The 25,187-nt window shown below is 38.8% G+C and overlaps 2 protein-coding genes across 17 annotated transcripts in view; both read right to left on the reverse strand.

Annotated features, from left to right (window-relative positions):
* TCAIM (T cell activation inhibitor, mitochondrial) overlaps positions 1 to 4,947 on the reverse strand; it is a 92,022-nt gene extending 87,075 nt beyond the window's left edge. For 7 of the 12 annotated variants that reach the window (XR_007155870.1, XM_047876211.1, XM_047876205.1 and 4 more), the window contains exon 1: positions 4,753 to 4,947. The gene's annotated coding sequence lies outside the window, so the exon portion shown is untranslated. Of the gene's footprint in view, positions 1 to 4,038; positions 4,338 to 4,457; positions 4,725 to 4,752 lie in introns of those variants that run through there. The other 5 variants (XM_047876206.1, XM_047876201.1, XM_047876204.1 and 2 more) reach the window with 4 other exon arrangements.
* Positions 4,948 to 8,836: 3,889 nt separating this feature from the next.
* Positions 8,837 to 25,187, reverse strand: part of TOPAZ1 (testis and ovary specific TOPAZ 1) — a 102,527-nt gene continuing 86,176 nt past the window's right edge. For all 5 annotated transcript variants that reach the window (XM_047876596.1, XM_047876593.1, XM_047876595.1 and 2 more), the window contains 4 exons: positions 20,463 to 20,627; positions 18,560 to 18,763; positions 13,004 to 13,187; positions 8,837 to 9,143 (listed from right to left, as the gene is read on the reverse strand). In XM_047876596.1, coding sequence (XP_047732552.1) covers positions 8,924 to 9,143; positions 13,004 to 13,187; positions 18,560 to 18,763; positions 20,463 to 20,627 — 773 coding nt within the window. In that variant the 3' untranslated portion in view covers positions 8,837 to 8,923. The remainder of the gene's footprint in view (positions 9,144 to 13,003; positions 13,188 to 18,559; positions 18,764 to 20,462; positions 20,628 to 25,187) is intronic.

Consider the following 25,187-nt stretch of genomic DNA (forward strand, 5'->3'; position numbering starts at 1 on the left):
GTCAGCACAGAGCCTGACGCGGGGCTTCAACCCATCAGCTATGAGATCATGACCTGAGCTGAAGTCAGACACTTAACCGACTGAGCCACCAGGTGCCCCAAAAGAATTACATTTCTAGTGCTAGCAATAAAGACTAACAAATTGAATACAAATGAAACAATAAATACAGGTATCATCATTTGTCCTTTATCTGATGCTCCCTAAAGCTATCTTCACTGTGTATTTAAGAAAAAATGTTGACAGACACATATAAAATGCTGGAAATATTCATTACAGACTGTTTCTAAAAGCTGAAATGTAATCTAGAATATTATAATTATTTTTTAGTTCTCTGGATATGGAATCCCACATCAAACTTTTGTACATGTTTTAATGAGTGTGTTATGTATAAAAGTAGGGGCTACTTGTGTTAGGATTTTGTGAATCTTAAATAAAATACATAAAGGATTAGCAACATCTGGCAAATAGAAAATTTATATGACATCTATTATTATTAGATAATTTGGGGCTCATAAAATTCTGCAGAATTCCTTTTTCCCCACCTAAGGGCTTACATATAGATAGAACATGTAGTTAAATACAACATTTTATCCAAAAACAAATTTTGTGATTGGAAAATAAGGATAAGGATATGTGAAAGTCTTAAAAAATACAATGCAAGGCTAGACACAAGTCAAAAATCACAAATGAATAAGTTCACAAACTATAGGGAAAAAATTGAATCTATCAGAACAAATAAATATGGCTATTTATTTTTGTTATTCAAAGACAAATAAAGTTAGCATTTGCTAAGTAATACAAAAACAAGTTTTCACAGGAGTATTTCTCTTAAAAAAAAAGAGAGAACTTAAGTGTGTATAATAAAATTATACTGTGCTGTGGGAACTGCCTTTTTAGTGAATAAAGTGGTTTTCTCAACTGGGAGATGGAGGGACTTCTTTTCCTTTGGCCAAAAATCTTCCCCTGCCCCCATCAATGGTGGCCAACTCGTATTTCTATAGGAAAATGCCTATATACATAAAATGTCCACTTAATTCCGATATACCTTCAACCTAATTATTACCCTAAAATGGTTGTTTCCTATTTATATCATTGGAAAAAATTAAAAATATGTGTTCTGGTTCTGTTGAACCAGACAGGACAGGAAATGTGTGGTTTCCCCTGGAAGTCCTAGGAGTGTTTTTAAGTGTTTCCATAAGCTCTCCTTGAAGAGTAGGCTGACAATTTGATCGTGATGGGTAGGATCAGCAATCAGGTCTGGAAGGGCAGGGATTAGAGAAAAGAAAGGGGCGCCTGGGTGGCTCAGTCGGTTAAGCGGCCGACTTTGGCTCAGGTCATGATCTCGCAGTCCGTGAGTTCGAGCCCCACGTCAGCTCTGTGCTGACGGCTCAGAGCCTGGAGCCTGTTTCGGATTCTGTGTCTCCCTCTCTCTGACCCTCCCCCGTTCATGCTCTGTCTCTAAAATAAATAAACGTTAAAAAAAATTAAGAGAAGAAACAGCAAACAACCTTTAGGGCAGTGGTTCCCAAAGCTGGAAGAACATCTTTGGGAATTTGTTATAAATGCAAATTATCAGGCCCCACCCTAGACCTGCAGAATCAGAAACTGGGTGGGGCCCAGCAATCTGTTTTAACATGCCTTTAGGATTCTGATGTTTAGGGAACCCTAATGTCATCATTTTATAGGACCCAGGTGTCTGTCAGGAAACTTTTAAGCTTTAATTCATTAAAAATACTTCTTTAACACAACCTTAGGGAAAGATCTCTAGATAGCTGTAGGGGAAAAGTCAAATAATTTTAAGTTTTGTTTTAACTAGTTCTTTGTTTTCTGTATGATTTACCCACTTCTTAAGAAGAAAAAAAAAACAAAGCAGTTCTAACTGGAAATGATGAGGGAGCATAAGGCAGGCTGAGGGCAAAGTATAAGTGAGCATTACCACGCCCCACCCCCAGGTGGGATATGTGTGGCCTTTCTCAGGCACTCCTGGCGGCCCAAGGACAGAAAACAAATGGTTAAATGATAGAGACTGCATTCATACAGGACATGGGTCTCCCTCACTTAACAAATCTTAGTAAATTACAAGAAAAGGCAATCTTATCAATAGCCTAATCTCCAGAAACCTACAGACTGTTTCCTGGAGCCCCAACATCACCCTCCCTCCATAGTGATGGGGGGGAACAAAGGCAAGAAGGAAATGGCAGAAAAAACTGAATTTCCTTATAACCTGCAGCCCACTTGACAAATATTTGAGGCTGGCAGAGTCAAACTTTTCTCCAGGAACTCCCCAGGGTCTTAATGTTAACGCTCTGCTAGAGGGAAAAACCACCTTAGCTGGACAATACCTAGGCCTCCAGGATCCGGTGTTTAGCATATGAAAGTCTCCTTGGAAACTTGCAGGACTTTACCTTCCCCAAGCCCGTAGCGTAAAACCAGTCATTGTTCACAACCCCAACGCAGCTCGTTTTGCCCTGGGGTCCTGTCCCCGTGCTTTAATAAAATCACTTTTGCACCAAAGATGTCTTCAAGAATTCTTTCTTGTCCATCGGCTCTGCATCCCCACGAACCCCACCATCATCCTAAAACCTCATCAGAAACAAGGTTAAAACCCAGCCGGTTGGCAGGCATGGCTGCTTGTTTTTTCACGTGGCACAGATCTTAGATCAGTTCTCATCTCTGCAAGACCGAGAACCCAATTACATCACTTTAGTCAGAGATAAACAGGCCTAGGAAAAACAAAATCATAAGGGGCCTGATTTGATAACTGCAATGTCAACTTTTTAATTTACTATGAGAAATGTGATTGCTAACGACAAGAAGATTTAGATCTGTGGTTCTTAGGCCTTAGTTACCCAGAAAGTCAAATGATTTTTAGCAGATTGAAAATCTGCTTCAGAGTGGAGTTGGGTGCACTCATTTGCTAGTGAGAAATGGTCTGAAAGCCTGGGACACCCAGGTCAACCGCAGGGTTTTGTCTCCAGATAAATTCTTCCGTTGCCTACTATTCTTCCATTTGGAAAAGGCCTCAGGCATGCTACAAAATAACTAATTTTTCAGACTTCAGAGGCACTCTGGGACCCTAATTCACCTAATTCCTCAACAGGCATTTACCATGTTCTTATGTGCCAGGCTGTATGCCAAGTACTGGGAATAAAAAACAAAACAAAAAACACATTAAGACAATCCACTTGTCCAAAATTTTAGCGCAGGAAAGGGGGAGAGAGTGGAAAAATAGACAAAGATAATTATAAAACAATATAGTAAATGAAATAATACAGCCGCGCACAGAGTATTATGGGACACTCTCTGGTACAATAGGCAGAATGGGAGAGGGGAGTTGGAAGGTCTTTTCCAAGGAGATGGTGAACTCTGGACGGAGGTGGGAGATGAGGAAGGTCACAATTTATTTACAGTCCACCGAAAATGGCCTCTGTCATCCGTTTAATAGTGATGTTAGCTTTTATTTCGTAAAATGAAAACTTCTCTGACCTTAACCTAAACTGTGCGAACCGAGGCATTAAATCTATGCAGTTTCAGGTCAAATGTGGTAGGAAGAGATAATCGAAATTGGTGGAAGAGCCACATTATGGGTTGTTTAAAAAAACAAACAAACTGTTCTGCTTACCTCTGATACAGAAACAGTAACAATGATTGTTAAATAAAGGCCCTAAGATTGACTTTTGGCCATTTGGCATAATTTTTATTTGAAAGTAACTTATTTTAACAAAGTTTAATATCCCCAGGCTTCTCTCATTTAAACTGTGACTTATCTTACTATTTTGCAAGGGTTTAAAAGCAATTTGCTCTGTCAAGGAGGAATAAAAGCAATTTTTCATTGCTCTTCGGTTGACTACTCAGGAAAGCGAAAAAGGTAAAGGAAAAGCAAGAGCAGCAAGTCCCATTAAATAAATTAACAAATTACAGCAAGAGCAAAGCATGTAGACTCTTTAGTTTCCTTCCTAAGTCTCTGGCTAGGAGGTTTGAATCACAACAGTTTCCTATAAAGTAAAGGGCTTCGGGGATATATTGCCGGAAGCAAACCTGTATCTTCTTTGGCTTCTCATTTCAAAACAAGTTAAGACAGGTGCGGTGCAGGTACCCCGGGCCCTGGCAACGCCTCAGTTCAAAAGTTAGCGCGTCGACCTAAGGTGACTGTGCACGCTGCCCGCCCAGACGCCCGTTCTGAACGCGCCCGTTCGGTGCCGAGCGGCCCGAAGGTACCACTTGGCGCACCCTCCTGCTCCTTACAGCTCGGACCAGCGCCCAGCGCAAACGATTCCTCAGACCTGCTCCACCTACCACCCGGTACCAGGGCGAAGGGCGGTCGCTCCCGCAGGGCGGTGCGGGGGCGGGGGGCGCATGCGCAGCGGAGGGCCAGCCCTGGCAACGGGAGCGCGCCGCGGGGCCCGGCGCTCCCACCTCCACTCGCCCCACTGGGGGAGAGGCTGACAAATTCCTACCAGCAGTGCTCGCCAAGCCCCCGTCCCTGAAACCGCAGCCGGGCGCGCACTCCTGCGCGCGTCGCTCCGGCGCCAGCCGCGACGGGTCGCTCGAGGCGAGTCCGGCGTCTGGCCGGCGCCGAGCTCGCGCTCCCATTGGCCGACGCGTGCCCGGCCTTCCTTCCCTGAGCGCCTGCGCGCAGCCGGACGCAGGGGAAGCCCCGCGCGGTCCCCAGCCCCGCGCTGGTAGCACTGCCCAGGGCGCCGGCTTGGGGCCCCCGGACCTCTTGAGACCCTTGCCCCTCCGCCTTCTTACCGCCCGGCCGGGAAGGAGCTCCGCCCTCCCCGGAAAGCACTGGGAGACGCGAATGAGCCCTCCAAGACCTGATGGACTAGGCCGGAGGGAGTCAGAAAATGACTGGGTGGCAGGTGACGGGGCCTGACCGGAGCAGGGCAGGCTGGACGGGGAGCGGAGGGCGACCGAGCACGCGCTGGAACCCGGAGCGGGGACTGGCGGTGGGGAGGGGGGGGGGGTTGGCGCGCATGCGCCGGGCCGCCCTCCGCCCTCCCGCCCCGCGTCCCCCACCGGGGCGGCCTGGGAGCGTGGGGAGACTGGCCCTGTGAAACGCGCTCGGCGCTTTCGGAGCTGATGCCTTAGGTCGGCTCTCAGTGGAGAGTTCCAGGTTTTAAAGGTCTTATTAAAGTGTGCCCTTTGGCATTCCATATAGAAACATAGCTAATTTTTAAACATTTCTTTTCTCCAGCTTGCATTTTCTGACTTCGGTCCCTTCGATATCTGACCTTTTTCAAACTTGAAGCGCCCCCTTGCCCTCCCGTCACCGCCGCCTCTTTAAACTATCCATCTAGGGTTTTAGCTTTATTTTGCTCTTTTGGCTTTGATTATCCCTAGAAACAGCAACAAATGAAATTAGGCAAATGCAACAAACGCTCTTTTCCCTTTCTTTGGCACTGTTGACAGAAGCAAAAAAGGAGCGCCTCCATTTTTTCCAACCCTAGGACCGTAAGGGCTCTTGATTTGTCCTTAGAAAGGGTCTGGCCACTTGTAATCTATTCCATTCAATCCCATTTAAAAAAAAAATTTTTTTTTTAATGTTTTTTATTTGTTTTTGAGAGAGACAGAGCATTAATGGGGGAGGAGCAAAGAGAGAGGGAGGCACAGAATCCGAAGCAGGCTCCAGGCTCCGAGCTGTCAGCGCAGAGCCCAACACGGGGCTCCAACCCACAAACCGTGAGATCATGACCTGAGCTGAAGTCGGTTGACTTCAGTCGGTGACTGAGCCACCCAGGCGCCCCAATCCCATTTTTTCTTAAAAGCTTAATTTACAGGGTGCCTGCTTGGCTCAGTTAAGCCTTCCACTCTTGATTTCGGCTCAGGTCATGATCTGGTGGTTTTCTGAGTTAAAGCCCCGAATCGGACTCTGCGCAGGCAGCCCAGAGCCTGCTTGGGATTCTCTCTTCCTCTCCCTCTGCCCTTTCCCCACTCACGCTGTCTCTGTCTCTCTCAAAAAAAAAAAAAAAAAAACAAAACAAAAAAAAAACCACCTTTTTTTATTAAAATAAAAAATTTTTAAAAAGTTTAATTTATGCCCTTTGCCATTTTAATCCTTTCAAATGCATCCTAGCCACAAGCATCTAAACAGTGTTGCTCTTTGCATTTCAGTTTCCATTTATAGGAAAGACTAATTTATAAGCGGCCACTTAACATTCTCCACTTGTCCCCAAAGGCACCTTAAACTAACGGTAGTAATCTCCAAACCTAATCTATTTCCTAGGTGCCGCAATTAAGTAATGGTAGTTATAGTCACCTGGTTTTTTCATACTAGACAAGTGGGCATTTTTCTTGACATCTCCTGCCTCATTTCCACTATCCTGTTCATGATAGTGTTCATTTCATATCCTATCATATGGTAAAAGGTGATGTGAAATGTTGGGGTCCAGGAGCAAATGGTCAAGAAAGAACTGAGACCTCTCCAGCGCAAAAAAGTGGTTGTATTGAAGCACAGGACCCTGGGCAGAAAGAGCTGCACTGCAGTTGTGAGGAATGGCTGATAATAGACTTTCAGGTTGGGAGGGGGTCAGGTATAGTGTAACTCTCTAAGGAATTTGGAAGCAAGTTTTCCAGCACCTTGAGAGGCAAGCTGTTGTTAGGAAAAGGTCATATACAATGGTCTATAAAACCTTAGTCATGAGACCCTTCAGATGTGTACCAGTGCGCCCTATGCTTGGAGGATAATTGCTAACATGTATCTTGGGAGGTGGGGGTGGGGATGGGTAGAGAGTTTCCAAAGGGATTTTCCAAAGGATCTTTGATCCAAAGGGTCAGGTTACTGTCAAGCTAAGGTTGCCTTTTGCCTTTAGCAAAGTACTAACACTGAGACCGCTAAGCTCCTTGAGGAAGGTTACTGTCTTCCTCAAGTATTTGTCACTACGCTGTAAGTGATAAGGAAATTTAATTTTTTCCCCCTTTGTTCTCCACATTAATAGGCATTTTGCTAAGTGCTAGGATTTAACTGTTTTTAGTCTTGGGAGGGTGCACTTATTCCAGTGATGCTATTATCATATTTTGAGAACTTTAAGAAATACTTTCAGTTCTCCTAGTCACAATTTATTATTCACCTTATTCAGACTTTTTCTCTAAATGATTTTAAATTATGGTTTAAAGTATCAAATCAAGGATTGAGAATGATCACCTTGGACAATGACTGTACTACAGATCCTGAGGAGGACTTCAGAAAAGGAGTTTTAACTTCTTAAGGTGGTTAGGAATAGTACTTGTTAGGGTATCTAGATTGTGGTATACTTGTTTAAAATACTATTTTCTTTAGTCATACCTAATGTAACAAATTACAGATTTTCAAAATACAGGTAGTATTCTAAGATACAATAAAGGAAAGTTACTCAGAGGGTAATTTAAAAATTTTTGGTATAACTTAGAAGGTGCTCTGGAATTTTAGTGTTTGAATCATCTTTCAATAGTATTTATGATTCTAGATTACAGATGTAGAATAGGATTTAGAGACTGGACTGTGTATACATTATTTCATACCCAAAAGCTTTATCTTTAAACTCCAGTGACTTCCTCATGTACTTCCCTTTTATATCCCCCTCTCATTAAATGCTGCACTATATTCAGTTTGTGACTTCTCATTGTTTGGATTTCAGAATAAATAGGGATTTACTACATTTAGGTTTACCTAAGTTAAAGAGAAGTAAAGTAATTTGAAAAGTCATTTTTCTGTGTGGGTAAACCATTTGCATACTTCAAATTTTTTTGTGTTTTGCTGGAAGCCGAGCTATCCCAGCCTGAGTGGCAGGGCCCCAGCTGTGGATGGATTGGTGACTGCAGGGCGGCCGCCGACAGGGAAGCTTCTTGTACTCCCGCTTTTAGGTAATTTGGCCTTAAAACTACCTGGGGTATTGTCAGTTGGGGAATTGCCCTTGACAGGCCCTCTGGGAAAAGAACCAGTAGGAAAGAAGATAAGGTTCCGCAAGAAACCGTGCAGCCTTACATTTAGCCCTTGCCATTCCCCATGGAGACTCCTCTACTTATAGGAAGGACAGCCTCGTACCTTTGCCAGCAAAGAGGGCCTGTATAGGAGAGACATATGGATTTGAAAGCCCCACTCTGGCAACTAAGGAGTGTATCTATGGACACAGGTCACTCTAATCCCTAGGCCCACTTGGCCCCCAGGAGGCATTCCAGATGATGACTGAACCTAGTCGGTTAAAGTACAGAATGGTTCATTGGTTCCTAGGTGCATTGTCTCTCTGAGAATGTGTAAGGCGTGGGTTTCTAAGGCCCTCTTGGCCCTCTTCCTGGCACCTCGGACCCAGGCGAACACTTTTGTTCTTCAAAACCACGAACGCTTCAGGGAAACAACTAACAGGTTGTGTCCCTCTAACTGTTCCACTTGAGGTGTTGAGAGATAAATGACCTTTCATGAAAACAGCAAAGCACATACTTTATAGATTATAGATAAACGTAGATACATAATAAAAACAATGAAAGAAATTAATAAGCAAAGGGCAGGAGGGAACGTTATGAGAAAACAATCATGTTATTCCTTATTGGGTGATGATACATAGAAACATTTTCAAAATTAGGTAATGTTAGAAAAACACAGATGGCGTATGCTACAAGGAAATCACTAGCATATATAATGCCACGCTTGGTACAATAAATTGGTCAGTTCAACACACTGCTGTTGTCTGTGTCCATTTTTATTTTAGTTTTAGTTTTTTATTTTCCAGTTTTTTATTTTAGTTTTATTTTCACCGACACTGTTCTTCCTTCGGGAACCCCTGGTTGCTGGAGCTGGTCTCTGGCAGTGTTTGGAAACTATTAACTTACTATAAACCAATAAAGGGCAAAAGCTGAATATAGTGAAAATTGTCTTTACTTTTATTGCCTTTTATTTTCAACAATGATTACTTGAACTTAAAAAAAAAAAAAAAGCCTTTATTAACTAATGGTTATTGAAAAGCCAAACCTTTCCAGCCCACTTCATATTATCTTTCAACCATTTCAGGGCAGAACAATGTTCCAAACTATAAACCTGTTCCTTATTAACATTGACGGTCATGTGCTTAATGAAGAGCTTTGGGTCCGATATACGAGCAGCCATAATTAGTCTTTGCACTGCAGCTTGATAATCATCCTTACTCCGAGATTTGTCTTCTTCACATCTACAAAGTGAACACCTCCTGAAGTCAGAAACTGTTAAAAAGGAGTTCTATCGTTTCTCCAAAAGACAGTACTTTGCATTTCCTGGTACTAAGCTATAAGAATCTTTTTACTATATTCTTCTAACAGTGCCTTTCAAACTTGTTTGAACATAACACACAGCAAGAAACACACTTTATATTGTGACCCGGTGTATACCCTCCACATCAAAATGGAAATAAGAGTTTCACAAAACAAGACTTACCCTTATGACAATGTACTCTATTTTCTACTCTCTTTTAGTTTTGTAATAATGTTGCAATCCCCTGAACTGATTTCACCAACCAAATAGGCTACAACCCACAGTTTGAAAAACACTAATCTAGAACACAGATAATAACCTCTTTGTATTTTGAAAATTGATAACTGCGTAACTATTTATTGTAATATGTACAAAAACATTGAGTTTAATCAAGTTTGGAGTTACTAATGGTCATATGTTTTACCTTGATATTAGCTATTTTTAATTATAAGCATATACGTAATAGGTAGCTAACATTTGGAACTGTTGCTGTGTACCTTTACTAAATTTCCAGTTATTTTATTTAGTCTTGATTTAAGATTCTTCACTAAGTGCTCAGACTTACTTTTCTAGTAACTCTTTTACCAGTCTCCAACTTTCATAAAATTCATACCTTATGGCTGTTTATCATAAGGGATAGGGAATGGAAAGTACATACATTTTTTAATGTTTACTTATTTTTGAGGGTGGGGAGAGCAGAGACAGAGGAAGTCACAGAATCCAAAGCAGGCTTTAGGCTCTGTCAGCACAGAGCCCTATGCTGGGCTTGAACTCATGAACTGAGAGATCATGACCTGAGCTGAAGTCAGAAGCTTAAGCAACTGAACCACCCAAGCATCCCTGGAGTGGGAAGTATTTAAAATAGAGATGTGGCTGTTACATTAGGCATCAGTTGTTCTTTATGTTCACTGTATCCTGCTCTTGGCAACTGTAGGCCCCAACAGCAAGGTCCAAGAGTGAGCCTACCCACATCAGTACCTTAGTATGGTGCAGAGTGGTGGGAGTGAGGACTTCAACTTAGAACAGAAACTTGTCACAGAGAGGAAAGATTGGTCAGGCACCTTCTACTACATTCTGGCTTAGAAACTGGTGCCTGGGATCTGGTAGACCGGGCATATGCCAACTATGTGCAGTTTCTGAAAGTCTAAAGATGCATAGATTCTCTCAGAGAGAGGTTAGTATAGCAAGGCAAGGCTCAGTATGATGATGACGATAATAAGAGAAATAGTATTGGTTAGGACAAAATTAAAGATCTAGGCATGTCACTAATTTGCACTGAGGTCACAAATAGCAACCAAGTTCAACAATGAATAAAAAGGCTGCATATGTGTGGGGAGTCCTGAGAAAACCAAACCCTCATTAGGAAGATGGGGAGCCAAGATTCCTCATGCCACTTATAGTGCATAGTAGTAAACAAGGAGGCCCTCAGAAAAGACCTATATCAATAAAGCTAATTTAGTGAGTTTTTAAAAAATTGTCGACCTAAAATAAATTATTTCATAATTCTCCTCCCTTTAAGTATGGGCTAGATTAAATGACTCGTTTATCACATATAGGATAAGGGTGCCTGCCTGGCTCAGCTGGAGTTGTGAGTTGGAGCCCCACACCGGGTGTAGCGATTATTTAAAAAATAAAACCTTAAACAAATGACTTGCTTATCACATATGGAACAAAGCAGAAATGACTGTGTAACTCTGGACACTAGGTTATCAGATGACAATTCTTCCTGGGTCCCTGAATTTCTGGAAGTTTTGAGGACAGAGACAGTAACTACCTCTTGTTCTGAATTTCAAGCATGTTTATATAGTGAACAACCTTGAAAGACAGATAGGTCCTCCCTCTGGAGCAAACGATAGGTTTGCTTACAGCCTTACAAGATAGTGATGGTGTTTCCCTGCAGAGCAACAGGGCAGGCATGCTTATCATTTATAGTAAGAGACTTAGGTTCCCCAAAGTTCAAGATTCCTCTTCTGTAAGAGGGCCCGGTACCTGTGCAGGTATCCACCAGGGCCCCTCTGTGGGACTTGGGAGCAAAACCAGAGACACAGATATGCATGTAATCATACTGCTTGCTGTACATAAGTAATAACATCCTCTGTCTCTAGTGCAAGCAAGAGTCTTACGTCTTATGCTAGGATCCAGGACACTGTCAGCCTGCAATTAGGGTAAAATTCAGAGCCTTCCCAGTTCTTGATATAGCTCATGAAAGGCACTGTAGCTTCCTCCTTGTCTTTTTTCTCTTGGATCACTCACTCAGAGTGTCATAAAGACACTCAAGGAATGTATGGAAGGACCCGTGCGGCAAGCAACTGAGGATTCCTGGCAACAGGCACGTGAGTGAGCCATCTAAGAAACAGATCCTCCAGTCCCAGTCAAGCCATCAGGTAGGTGACTTTACCTCCTGACCAACTACCTCAGAGACTCTGAACCATAACCATACTGCTAAGCTACTTCAAAATTCCTGACCCACAAAAACTAACATAGTATTTGCTGTTTTAAGCCACTACATTTTGGGATAATTTATACACAGTGATAGATAGATAGATAGATAGATAGATAGATAGAATATCCAATCTGATGATGTGGTTTATGATACCATTAAACTGAAGCAAAATTCTTGTCAAGAAACCCTCAAAACAGGAGTTCCATGAGATCTTTATTAGTTTCCTGGATAGGCTAACAAGAAATTGGGAGTGGTGTGGGGCGCCTGGGTGGCACAGTTGGTTAAGCGTCCGACTTCAGCCAGGTCACGATCTTGCGGTCCGTGAGTTCGAGCCCCGCGTCGGGCTCTGGGCTGATGGCTCAGAGCCTGGAGCCTGTTTCTGATTCTGTGTCTCCCTCTCTCTCTGCCCCTCCCCCGTTCATGTTCTGTCTCTCTGTGTCCCAAAAATAAATAAACGTTGAAAAAAAAAATTAAAAAAAAAAAAAAAGAAATTGGGAGTGGTGTAAGTCTAAATTCTGGGACTTTGAAAAAATTATTTAAAGAGATACCAGTCTGGTCCAACAGCTAAATTGTATGCATTTGTAACATTTTAAATATAGACACTAGGCTGATGGCTTTATTTTCAACAGAATTCTTAAAAAAATTTTTTTAAATTTTATATTTGAGAGACAGAGAGAGAGACAGAGTGTGAGTTGGGGAGGGGCAGAGAGAGAGGGAGACACAGAATCTGAAGCAGACTTCAGGCTCTGAGCTGTCAGTGTAGAACCTGATGCAGGGCTCGAACTCACGGACTGTGAGATCATGACCTGAGCCAAAGTCAGATGCTTAACTGACTGAGCCACCCAAGCACCCCTCAACAGAATTCTTGACTGAACCAAATTCTTGACTGAACCAAAAAACTATCACATATTTTCCTTTTAGACCTGGTTCTTAGATCTTCTGTGTTGACCAAAAAGGTAAATAACTTAGATATCTATCTCAAAACCATCAGTGCACAAGAAAGATGCATACCTAAAGAAGGCCCATCTCTTTGAACAGCATCTTTGGAGTTGTTAACGTGTTTATTAAATGCTATCAGCTTGTTCGTTTTAAGTCTCAGGTCAAATCCTTGCTCAATTTAAATGTTACCCAAATTTGTAAATGCATACAAACACAAGTATATACATATATATGAATATGTATGTGTATACACACACACACATATGTATAGAAATGTGTTTGTGTATATATGAAAATATTTATGCATAAAAATATATAAAATATATATTACAAAATATAAAGTAGAGATAAACATTTACATCCTAGGGCAGGTGTAATGATCTGCTTTTAGCATGCAATTATAAGTTATATCAACCAACCTTTTCAAAACTATCTGCAGCATCTGTGTAGAAGTTCCAGGACTCTGAATACTACTAGCATTAGATACCAGGAAGATTTCAATAGCTAAAAGCATTTCAATCTCAGATAAATAAGAAGGAATCAGTAGAAGTTTTCGGTATAAATTTCCCTCCAATGGTGGATAGCAACCCAATGAAAGAGCACCTGGAAATCAAATAACAGATCAAACTTTATTAAACCCCAACAAGTGAAAAACTAGATATCCAAAATATCCACAGGTGATAATTACTTACATCATAGAATGATTCTTCACATTAGTAGGTTTATTATACAAATTATATGGTGGTGAGCTTATCCTAATACATGGGAAATTATTCTTTGTAAAATACTTTTGAAACATTAAATATGAAGTAAAAATATACATTTAAAAAACTCTCCTAGGGGCGCCTGGGTGGCGCAGTCGGTTAAGCGTCCGACTTCAGCCAGGTCACGATCTCGCGGTCCGTGAGTTCGAGCCCCGCGTCGGGCTCTGGGCTGATGGCTCGGAGCCTGGAGCCTGTTTCCGATTCTGTGTCTCCCTCTCTCTCTGCCCCTCCCCCGTTCATGCTCTGTCTCTCTCTGTCCCAAAAATAAATAAACGTTGAAAAAAAAAATTTTAGAAAAAAAAAAAACTCTCCTAAAAATGACTTTTGAGCCTCATCGTGGTAAGTGACCATTTATTTCAAGCCATAGTCAATCAATACAACATAATTATAGAATAACTAAAAAACCAGAATAGCGACTTGGGTTTTATTTTAATGGGATCTGGTCTAATAGCAGCTACACAGATTTGTAATTATTGCCTATCTTGAATTATGAATCCAAAATGTAGAAAAAAAGAAATTATAATTTGAAGATTTTGTCATATATATTATACTATTTTTTAGCACTTATTTATACTGCTGTTATAGTTTGTATAATAAACATTTACTGTTCTAACCACAAGAGACTCTTAACAATAAGAGAACAAACTGAGGGATAATGGAGGGAGGTGAGTGGGTGATGGGCATTAAGGAGAGCACTTGTTGGGATGAGCACTGGGTGTTGTATGTAAGTGACGAATCACTAAATTCTACTCCTGAAACCAATACTGCATTGTATGTTAACTAAAATTTAAATTAAAATAAATAAATTAATAAAATAAAAATGGAAAAAACACATGTACTGTTCCTACTCTATGTCTGGCATTGAGCTAAGCACTATTTAGATATGAAACTAAAATACATATCTTAAAATATGTATCTTTCCTGTAGATGGTCAATGTGTTGTAGCTATACTCACCAAGTAATGTTCTAAAAATTTTACTTTTCAAGAAAAGAGATTTAACTTTTAAACTGTTTAGGTGCTTATTACAAATGATCTATACGGAAAACCCCTGAAGTCTTGGGGTATCCAAACTGTATATAAACAATATTATACTGTCATATTTCACTGAAACCAATTTAAATCTGTATGTAAAATTTGTTTAAAATGTTGTGTTAAGATAAGTTTGTTTAGGGGCACCTGGGTGGCTCAGCTGATTAAGCGTCCAACTTTGGCTCAAGTCATGATCTCAAGGTTCGGGCTTTTGAGCCCGCACCAGGCTCTGTGCTGACAGCTCAGGGCCTGGATCCTGCTTCGGATTCTGGGTCTCCCTCTCTCTGTGCCCCTTCCCCAGTCACACTGGAGGTCTCTCTCTCTCTCTCTCTCTCTCTCTCTCTCTCTCTCTCTCTCTCTCTGTGTGTCTCTGTCTCAAAAATGAGTAAATACTAAAAAAAAAAAAAAAAAGTAAGTTTCTTCAAGAAATCTAATGTGGATGATGACTGCTAATCTTTGGGGGCCTACTATGTGCCAGGTACCTGTGTTAAACATAAACACATAAGTTTTCCCTCATTTTAACTGACAGTACTACCTTTGAAATCAGGTATACTGACTCCTACATTAGGTGAAGGGCTCTGGCAATCACCCCAGCCTCTGACTCCAGATCTCGGATTCCTAACTACTAGGTAGTTCCACTCCCTAGGTCGCTTGCAGGATTAACATACTATTGACTCATTAACTTTCTGACTATTGATAGGTATAATTTACATACATTCTTGTTTTACTTTGCTGACCGGAAGAGGAAAACAAAAAATAACAAACTGAGTAGAAATTTACCAACATTATTTTTCCTCTAAAAGCAAGTATGAAAAGAAAAATATTCCTATTCCGTTTTAGGGGAGGGAAACATACTGGAAAGACGCACTAACATCTCCCCTTCCTGACTTTTTGGCTGAGAGAAAATCAGTATTTTTAGGACTAGGAAGAACAAATCAGGAGCATCAGGAAGACAGTTTCTTTATGATTAGTTTGAAAATAAAAGCAGAGCCAAGCCATTAAGAAAGTGAAAGACAACTGACAGACTGGAAAAAAAATACATTTGAAATTCATGTATCTGACATGGGACTTGCATCCAGAGAGTGTGTGTGTGTGTGTATGTGTGTGTGTGTGTGTGTGTGTGTGTGTGTGTGTGTGTGTTGTGTGTGTTGTGTGTGTTGTGTGTGTGTATATGTACATATATGTATATATATGTATATTATGTGCATGTATTCTTACAACTCAATAATAAAAAAAACAATTAAAAAATGTGCAAAGAAAAAAATGGGTAAAGGATTTAACAGACATTTATCCAGAGAAAATACACAAATGGCTAATAAGTACTTGAAAAAGTCACTAGGATCATGCAAATCAAAACCACAATGAGATACCACTTTATATCCACAGGAAGTCTAAAATAAAAAACACAGTGTAACAAGTGTTGGTGAGGATGTGAGGAAACTGGAAATCTCAAATTTGGGTAGTGGGTATATAAATACAAAATGATACTGCATCTTTGGAAAAGCAGATTTGGCAGTTTCCTAAAATGCTAAAAACAGATTTATATGAGCCAGCCACTTTGATCCCAAGAGAAATAAAAATATATGTCCACACAAAAACTTGTATGTGAATACAGCAGTGTTATTCATAATAACTAAAAACTAGAAACAACTCAAATGTCCATCAAAGGATGGATGGATAATTCCATACAATGGAATATTATTCAGCAATAAAAAGGAATGAAGTATTGATACACGCTACAACAGGATGAGCCTTGAAAATATTACACTAATTACACGAAGCTAGTCATAAAAAACTACATATTGAAGGATTTCATTTATGTGAAATGCCCCAAATATGCAAATCTACAGAAATAGAGTCAATTAGTTGTTGTCTGGTCAGCAGGAGGCATCCAGGGAATGCTAATGTGTTTCCTTTTTGGAGGTGCTGAAGATGTTCTAAAATTAGATTGTGGTGTTGGCTACACAATTCTGTGAATATAATAAACACTAATGCATTGCCTAAATGGCTGAAATTTATGGTATGTGAAATTATTTCAGTAAAGCTAAACAAAATATTTTTTAAAAAAGCAAAACAAAGGCATTGGCACCACAGTCTTAACAAGTGCCTTGATGAAAAAGCCATCAGCCTAAAATCCAGCACTACTGGACCAATTATAACGCTTTTCTAGAGTGTTAACTATGTGTGAAGATAAACCTAGAGAGTTCCAATGATATCTGAAATGTCAGCATTGTCAGGTAATAAGATGTTTTTGAAGACTGATTGGTGAATATACATCACTCTTTTCATTCTGTAACTCAGGCACATTAAAAATACCAAAAATACTCTTAGCCCTATACCTAACCTGCATAAGTCCCAGTAGTTCACTGCATATGAAATTAGGCACAGATGTATTTAAATTATTATCATTTTTAATTTGAGACAGAGAGAGAGAGCATGAGTTGGGGAGACAGACACGGCGGGGGGAGGGGGAGAGAGAGAGAGAGAGAGAGAGAGAGAGAGAGAGAGAGAGAGGAGAGAGAGGAGAGAGAGAGAGAGAGAGAGAATCCCAAGCAGGCTTCACACTCAGTGTGATTGCACGAACTATGAATACCTTAAGACCACTGTAAATGGGTGAACTGAATTTGAATTATATCTCAATAAAATTGTTAATAAAAATTTTTACAAATGATTAAGTTTAGCTGCTTTAAAACAGAATTTTATTTCCAACTAAGAAACAGAGATTCATAGAAATCTCATCTAAGTGTTTCCAAGTTTATGTTTTGTTCCTATGGCAGAGAAACACCTTCTATGGCATGGTCCCCAAATCGCACAATTATTTTGAAAATAAATAACCCCACTGATTCTAAAAACTAAAATAAAGAAGTTACAGCAAAAAGTAGTATATATATACTTTGTGTGTGTGATTTCTAGTAATCTGCAGGGAAATAGTGTAAGGAGTTGAAACATAAGTTGAAATGAGGTGTTTATGAATAAACAAATCTACGTTTCCTCTGAATTTCTGATCATTTTAAAAAATTGTTTTTAATTTTATTTATTTATTTTGAGAGGGGGGAGGCAGAGAGAGAGAGAGAGAGAGAGAGAATCCCAAGCAGGCTCCATGCTGTCAGCACAGAGACCAATGTGGGGCTTGGTCCCTCAAAACGTAAGATCATGACCCAAGCTGAATCAAGAGTCAGGCGCTTAACTCACTGAGCCACCCAGGTGCCCCTAAAAAAATTCTGCTTTTAAAACTTCTTTTGATTGTAACCTACAATAAGAGGTACATTTTACATATTGACCTGGTACACATATATGGATATATGTAACTGAAATGAAAATTTTATCAAATAATGCTTCATCTTACCACCTGTAATGTATGCTAATGTTTTCTTTCCTATTTCATTGGGGAAAAGTTACCACCTGCTAAACAGCTGGTAGTGTGAAAAACACTCCCAAGTTCAGAGAGGTTTCTGGGCTGGCAGGGGTGGCTGGGATGTTTGGCAACTCTGGCACAGCGGTGACATGCAGTAGGCACTCGAATGTTTGTTAGATACGTGGCAGTGATAGAAACGTAAATTTAGGACAAACTACTGCAGGAAGGCAGAAGTGTTTTCTGGATCTCGACTCTACATGAAATTACTTCCAATTCAAATACCTATGAGGTGGCTGGGACCAGAGAAAGCATTAGTTTTCCAGGCTTATTGGTTAGAGAGAAACAACTGTAAATAGATTAATAAAGTTCTTTTACTAGGAACCACGTGAAAAACCTATGTGTCGTGTTCATTGTAATGGCAGCCTCTGTACTTCTTATGTGGCCTGCTATAAAATATTCTAACTTATGAATTATAAAGATCAGGGATGTAGCAGGGATGAATAAAATATATAAATATTCCTATTGTTTTACTCCTATATATTTATAAGCTATGTCAACTGGTTGAAATTCTTTCATTTATTTCCTTTGTGCACCCTCAAGTGGGCATACTAATGTGCAAAGAAATAAAGATACAGTAATTAGAAACGAGAAAGAACACGTTTCAAAGGAGAGAACAAATCTGTGTGCACCATTACCTTTGACTGTGTATCAACTGCTCCTTTTACGTATTTAAATGCCTAGTCATAGACACTATGCAAGGATTCTTGGTTAGAAAATCGAAGTCAAAACCAAGATTTCAAATATAAATTTTTAAAATGCAACTTACTTTTGTAGTGGGTTCTGGCTTTGAGCCATAAACAACTCCTTCCCAAAGAAGTAATTAATCTTCTAAGAAAGGAGAGCTCAATAGGGATGTTCTTTGAAATCATGAAGTCTGCCACGGAGGATGACATACCAAGACTGTTGCTTTCTATACAGGCATCTAGAAGTTTATTAAAAAGAAGGCTGTACTGTGAGACCTCCACAGTTTCTGGAAAACAAAAAGGATATAATGAAATCAATCTATCTTAGTCCCTCAATCTTCCCTCTCTCACTGCTTTTCTTTTCCCTTTGCTCCTGTTGGGATTTTCCTACCCACTATGGGAGTCACAGTCGCTAAAATGCAATCATATATTCTCTAAGAAACAAGCATTCAACAAAAGAAACCTTCATTTACTTTGGAACAAAGAAGAAGAAAGGAACCTTGTAACAATGTGGGTGAAACCAGAGGGTATTATGCTAAGTGAAGTAAAGTCAGGCAGAGACAGATACCTGTTTTCACTCATATGTGGAATTTGAGACACTTAAGACCATGGGGGAACAGTAGAGAAAAACAAAGTTACAAATAGAGAGGGAGGCAAACCATAAGAGACTCTCAAATACAGAGAACAAACTGAGGGTGGATGGGGAGGAGGGGGCAGGGGACAATGGACGATGGGCACTGAGGAGGTAACTTGTTGGGATGAGCACTGGATGTTGTGTGTAAGTGATGAATCACGAGAATCTACTCCTGATGCCAAGAGCACACTGTATACATGTATGTTAGCGAAGGTGACAATAAATTATGCTTAAAAAAAAAAAGGAAGCTTGACAACTATCGCAGAGGCTACATTAACACCGCTGTCTGTGATTCCACCTGCGACTGCATCTGCTCTCCCAAATGAATGACTTGCACAGTTCTGTTTGCACTGTCTACAGTTCAGACCTCAGACTTAATTTCCCATGACTAAAAATAAACCACCGCCTCTAATATTCTCTCTCAAATTAAAAACAAATCCTTTATTAGGTATTTATCCTTCTTTCAATTCCTCACTTAGAAGAAAGTGAAGTCACCTTGGAGACTGTGAAATCTTTTATTCCCTGTATTGTCAGTTCAATCTATGACCTAGATTTTGGTCTTTATCACTTCATCTGTAGCATCCCTTAGTGATCCAGGCCTAAGCAAGAAGTTAATCTCCTTACCTTTTAGTCTCTTCCTAAACATCTCCACCAATGGAACTTTCCTAGAACATGTACTCTGATAAAGCACTGTGGGAGGCCCTCAGGTTAACATTCTCATGAAGTGGCAAATTGCCACTCTGAAAACATTACTCAGGTTCATTTTGATCCAAAGCTTTTGCTCATGTTTCCCTTAACATGGACCCCCTCTGGTCTACATAAAACTTGAGTGTCAGGATTCGAGAACACTACCTACTATTGTCCACATTAATATTCCCTTTCTTTGAACTTGTCATTTCTTCCATTTATTTCATATTTTCCTTTGTTCCAAGGTAATGGAAACTAAGCTCTGTATTTAATGTTAAGTAATAAAAGAAAAAGTATTCTTCATTATTCTAATGCAATGAATTCTTTTACGACACAAAACTTGCTGGGGCATTATTGTTTGCTGCTGACCTGACAGAGAGGGAAAGGGGACTGATGAAAACAGTTGAGGGAGGGAATGGCTGACAACCCAAAGGTAAGCATCTCTGCTTTTGAAAAAAAACAAAAACAAAAACAAAAACAAAAAAACAACAAAAAAGAGAAAGAAAAAAGAAAAACATATTGAATTTGCAGAGAACACATTTTACAGAAAATAATTTCATTAAAAATATATGCTGGAATATAAAACTCAACCAAAACAGGTAGAGAATGGTTTCTTATTTAAACACCAGATGGACATTAGAATTGAGGCTTTTAAAAAAACATACCTTGAGAATTTTGAAAACCTGGTAGATTTTGCAAAACTTCAAATGTCTGTCTATAAAGGCTCTTGGCTAAGATTTCATGTGCAATTGTACAGAGCAGATTATGTCGATTGAGTACATCCAGTCTATCACAAGGCCACAGTGGTGTATTGATGATCCATTCTGATTCTTCCAAAAAGAAAAAAGTACTAATACTTTATACTATGTAAATTACACTTAAGAGTATAATGACAACTAATGTTTTCAAATATGTTTTGTTAAGTATCAAAATTTATGTGTATTCAGAAAAGATAACAATAACTCAAATTTATTAGAAACAACTTGTATAGTAATGGTCACTGTCCTAAGGGGATACAAACGAATGAGTACTTTGTTATACTTATTTTTTAATTTTTCATTTTTCTAAGTGTACTAACTCAGTTTTTAACTCTAAGGTTAATGTTTATTTTTACATGACAAAAATGTTTCTTTTGTAGTAAATTATTTGTTATAATGTAAAATATTTGTGTGGACAAGTTTAACAATTTTATAATAAAGAATACATAAATTAATTAGTTTTTGGCATTTTGGGGAACAGCTTCCCCCCCCAATTTCTTACATAATTTTTATTACAAGATAGTTGATATGTGCACAATATATAATGTATGTAAGTTATAAAAGCAAAATAACAAACTTCTATGCACGCTTCACACAGCTTAAAAAAAAAGAGAATATTACCTATAACGCTGAAGTTCCTTAATTTCTGCCTTGATTTGCACATTGAGAAAAACAATAGGAGACTATCATACAGAACACTGAGGTACTAAAATATTAGAAATGTCAATATTTTATCATTTGCCTAATTCTCTCAATCATCATACACCAGATACATAAACGAAACATTGTTATAACACTTAACTCATATTTCCCTGTTTTTTAACTGTACTAAGTATAGGAGTCACGTTTTCTTTTTCTTTGGGGGCCTTCCCAGCACAGTGAATACAAAAAGTATTGAAGGGAGATTTGGTAATTCATGTACACAAATGCCAAAATAAAGGCTTAATTACCCAGTATAACTTTAAAACAGGAGCTAGTTTTTAAATTAGTAGAGCCCATCTGACAGACTGATTGACTGACTGAATTGCCTTATGCTATGTGTTAGGCAATGTTTTACAAATATTGGTGCTTTATGAATCTTAGCTCATTTAAACAGATATTTCCATTAATTTACTTCCAAATCTGCTTAAACTTTCCTTTATAGAGAAATTTAAATGAACTTGTTATCTTTTGAAAGACTGCATAAAACATTGGTTAAGCATAATTCCCATCTTCCCCCATAATTCCCCAAAGTAAAACCGCTAAATCACCATTCCTTATAAACTGAATTTTATTTTTATCAAATAAGTTCAATTGTTTTTTGTTAATGATCTATCTGGTAGAAATGTCACACTTACAAAAAGTAGACTATGTGGACCTTTCTCACAACAACTGCACTCTTCTTTAGCACTCATTTTTTATCGTTAAGGTAGAATAATGGTCACAGTTTTTGAAAGAATAGATGGTATTTTAGGAGCTTCATTTTGAAATCTTACCACACGGTGTAGCTATATTAAAAACTCTGAATAAGCTGGTCATTTTATGTACTAGAGTTAACTGAAACTGGTAACTGGGTAGTCATTTAGACTTTTAACTAATCCACCCCATTCACAACTCTATCAGCATAAACACTTTTGAGAAATTTTATAAGACCTCTTATGAGAATTAAATTTTCAAAAACAAAGACCAGTTTACTAGCGTACTTTAATACTAGTTTTATGGTGATAGAAGTCCTTATTGCATTAACCCTCATGTTTTTCACTCTTCGACGGTTGGGAATATTTTCCATTTGTCTAAAAAGTCTGAGTCAAAATGCAAGCAAATTTTCTATAATAGCCATTCTTTATCCACTTACCTTCCAACATATGCATATTTAGTCATTTGACTCATGCAAGATTTTGAATACAAGGCACTGAGAATATGAAGACTATTAATATGAAGATGGTCTGCAGTGAATGAATTTCCAGGCTAGTCAGTGAGACTATCAAATAACTATCCTTGACTACCATAGTGAATGCTACATATACCATAAAGAATATCTAAAGATACCTTTCTCCTTTTAATATATACATTTAACATAATCCCAATCAAATTTCCTTACAGAACTATATGAAAAATTCAATAGCTGAAATTCATCTAAAAGAATAAGCACTTGAGAATGTGAACAATAATTTGGAAAAGAGGAGTAAAAGTGGTGTTGCCTAAATAGATATTACAGATATTCTAAAGCTACATTAACTAAAAAGAGTTTGGTGATACCATAGAAACAGATCCCTGGGAGAGAAGACAAGTATAGAAACACACCTAAGCAGATACAAGATTCTAATAAATGATAAAAGTGGCATTTTAAATAAGTGAGTAAAGGGTGAGTTGGGACATTTTGGGGAAATAAATACAATTGTGTTCCCATTTCATATCAAAATTTAAAACTAGTAATGAATGAAAAAATTTGAAGAACATGGGTAAATATATAATTTTGAGATAGCTAAGGAGTGCCTAAACCATGATACAAAACAAAAAGTAATGGGAATAAAAGGTATAGCAAAGGGAATATAGTCAACGGTATTGTAATAGTGTTGTATGGTGACAGACGTATAGCTGTGGTGAACATAAGCATAATGTATAGAGATGTTGAGTCACTATGTCGTACACTTGAAACTAATGTAACATTGGTGTCAGGTATACTAAAAAAAAATATTAAAAAAATAAAAAGCTATACTAAAAAGAGAACACTAAAAAAATAAAAACAGTTTATGTTAGGTAGAAAAAATGTCAGGGGGACAACAGAAGAAAAACAAAAATGCAAAAAAAATCATAAAGTTAAAGGAAAATGAAAAGCTGAGAAAAATATGTGCAAATATCCAACAGATGAAGGACTAATACCTTTAATATGTAAAACTATCATAATACAAAGGGACATAATTTACAGTATAATATTTTCTAAGTGTGATATATACATCATTGATGATAAGTACCTGAACTGATTTTTAGATCACATTATAATGTTAATAACCTATTTGATTGTGTACTATAAAAACTGTAACAATAAAAGAGTGCATCAAGTATAAAAACCACATTAAACAGGCAATTTCAGAAATACTGTTCAGGATGAGGCCAAGCTGGTTGATTTACTTCTAAAATAATGTTTATTTTAAAAAATTACTTTTTAAAGTTTATTTACTTATTTCTGAGAGAGACAGAGAGAGAGAGTGAAGGAAGGGCAGAGAGAATGACCCAAGCAGGCTCTGCATGGTCAGCGCAAAGCCCGATGTGGGGCTGAAACTCACGAAGTGTGAGATCATGAGATCATGATCCGAGCTGAAACCAAGAGTCGGACGCTTAACCAATTGAGCCACCCAGGTGCCCCTAAAATAATGTTTATTTAAAAAATATAAACAGGGGCGCCTGGGTGGCTCAGTCGGTTGAGCGTCCGACTTCAGCTCAGGTCACGATCTCGCGGTCCGGGAGTTTGAGCCCCGCGTCGGGCTCTGGGCTGATGGCTCAGAGCCTGGAGCCTGTTTCCGATTCTGTGTCTCCCTCTCTCTCTGCCCCTCCCCCATTCATGCTCTGTCTCTCTCTGTCCCATAAATAAATAAACGTTAAAAAAAAAATTTAAAAAAAAATATAAACAATCACAGAGGTGCCTGTATGGCTCAGTTGGTTAAGCGTCAGACTTAGGCTCAGGTCATGATCTTGCAGTCTGGAAGTTTGAGCTCCCTTCTGCACTGACAGCTCAGAGCCTGGAGCCTACTTGGCATTCTGTGTATCCCTTTCTCTCTTCCCCTCCCCAGCTTGCATTCTGTCTCTCTCTCTCTCAAAAATAAACATTATATATATATACACACACACACACACACACACACACACACACACAATCACTACAAAAAATTAAAACAGAGAAGTATAAAGAAGAAATTAACAAAAATTGAATATCCCATCACTGAAAATGACCAGTGTTCACATTTGGTGAAAATTACCTGGGAAAGAAGTGTTAATGACCTAAATAATGGCTATGCCTACATAAGTAGTTATAAGTGAAACTTCTGTATGAAAACAGAGATTAAACATGGCCTGGCCTAACATAACACTGTTCTGAACAGAGCTATCCACTGATTGAAAATAAAGATGATGCAGTTTTTAAATATTAACATTGTTTATATGCTTATATTAGTACTGCAGTGGCAGTCACTGGTCTAGGTGTTCAAGCTAAACTTTATGCTATATTTCCTATATAAAAAAGGGTAACACTTTCCTAAATAAACAAAAAAACACACACACATCTATGCTTTAAACAAGTCTAGCCTAAAACAATATAGATGGACCTTGAGAGCATTAGGCAAAGTGAAGTAAGTGAAATACAGAAAGAGAAACACTGCATGATCTCACTGGTATGTGAAATCTTAGAATCATAGAAAAAGAGATTGGATTTGTGGTTACCAGAGGTGGGGGTGAGGGTGGGGAAATGGATGAAGGTGGTCAAAAGGCACAAACTTCCAGTTGTAAGGAATACTGGAGATGTAATGTACCATAACACGGTGACTATAGTTAACATTGCTGTATAACATCCAGGAAAGTTGTTGAGAGTAGATCCTAAGAGTTCTCATCACAAGGGAAAAAATGTATTTTTCTTTTTTTTTTTCTATCTATAGGAGA

Source organism: Prionailurus viverrinus, chromosome C2, assembly GCF_022837055.1.
Source record: "Prionailurus viverrinus isolate Anna chromosome C2, UM_Priviv_1.0, whole genome shotgun sequence".
NCBI lineage: Eukaryota > Metazoa > Chordata > Mammalia > Carnivora > Felidae > Prionailurus > Prionailurus viverrinus.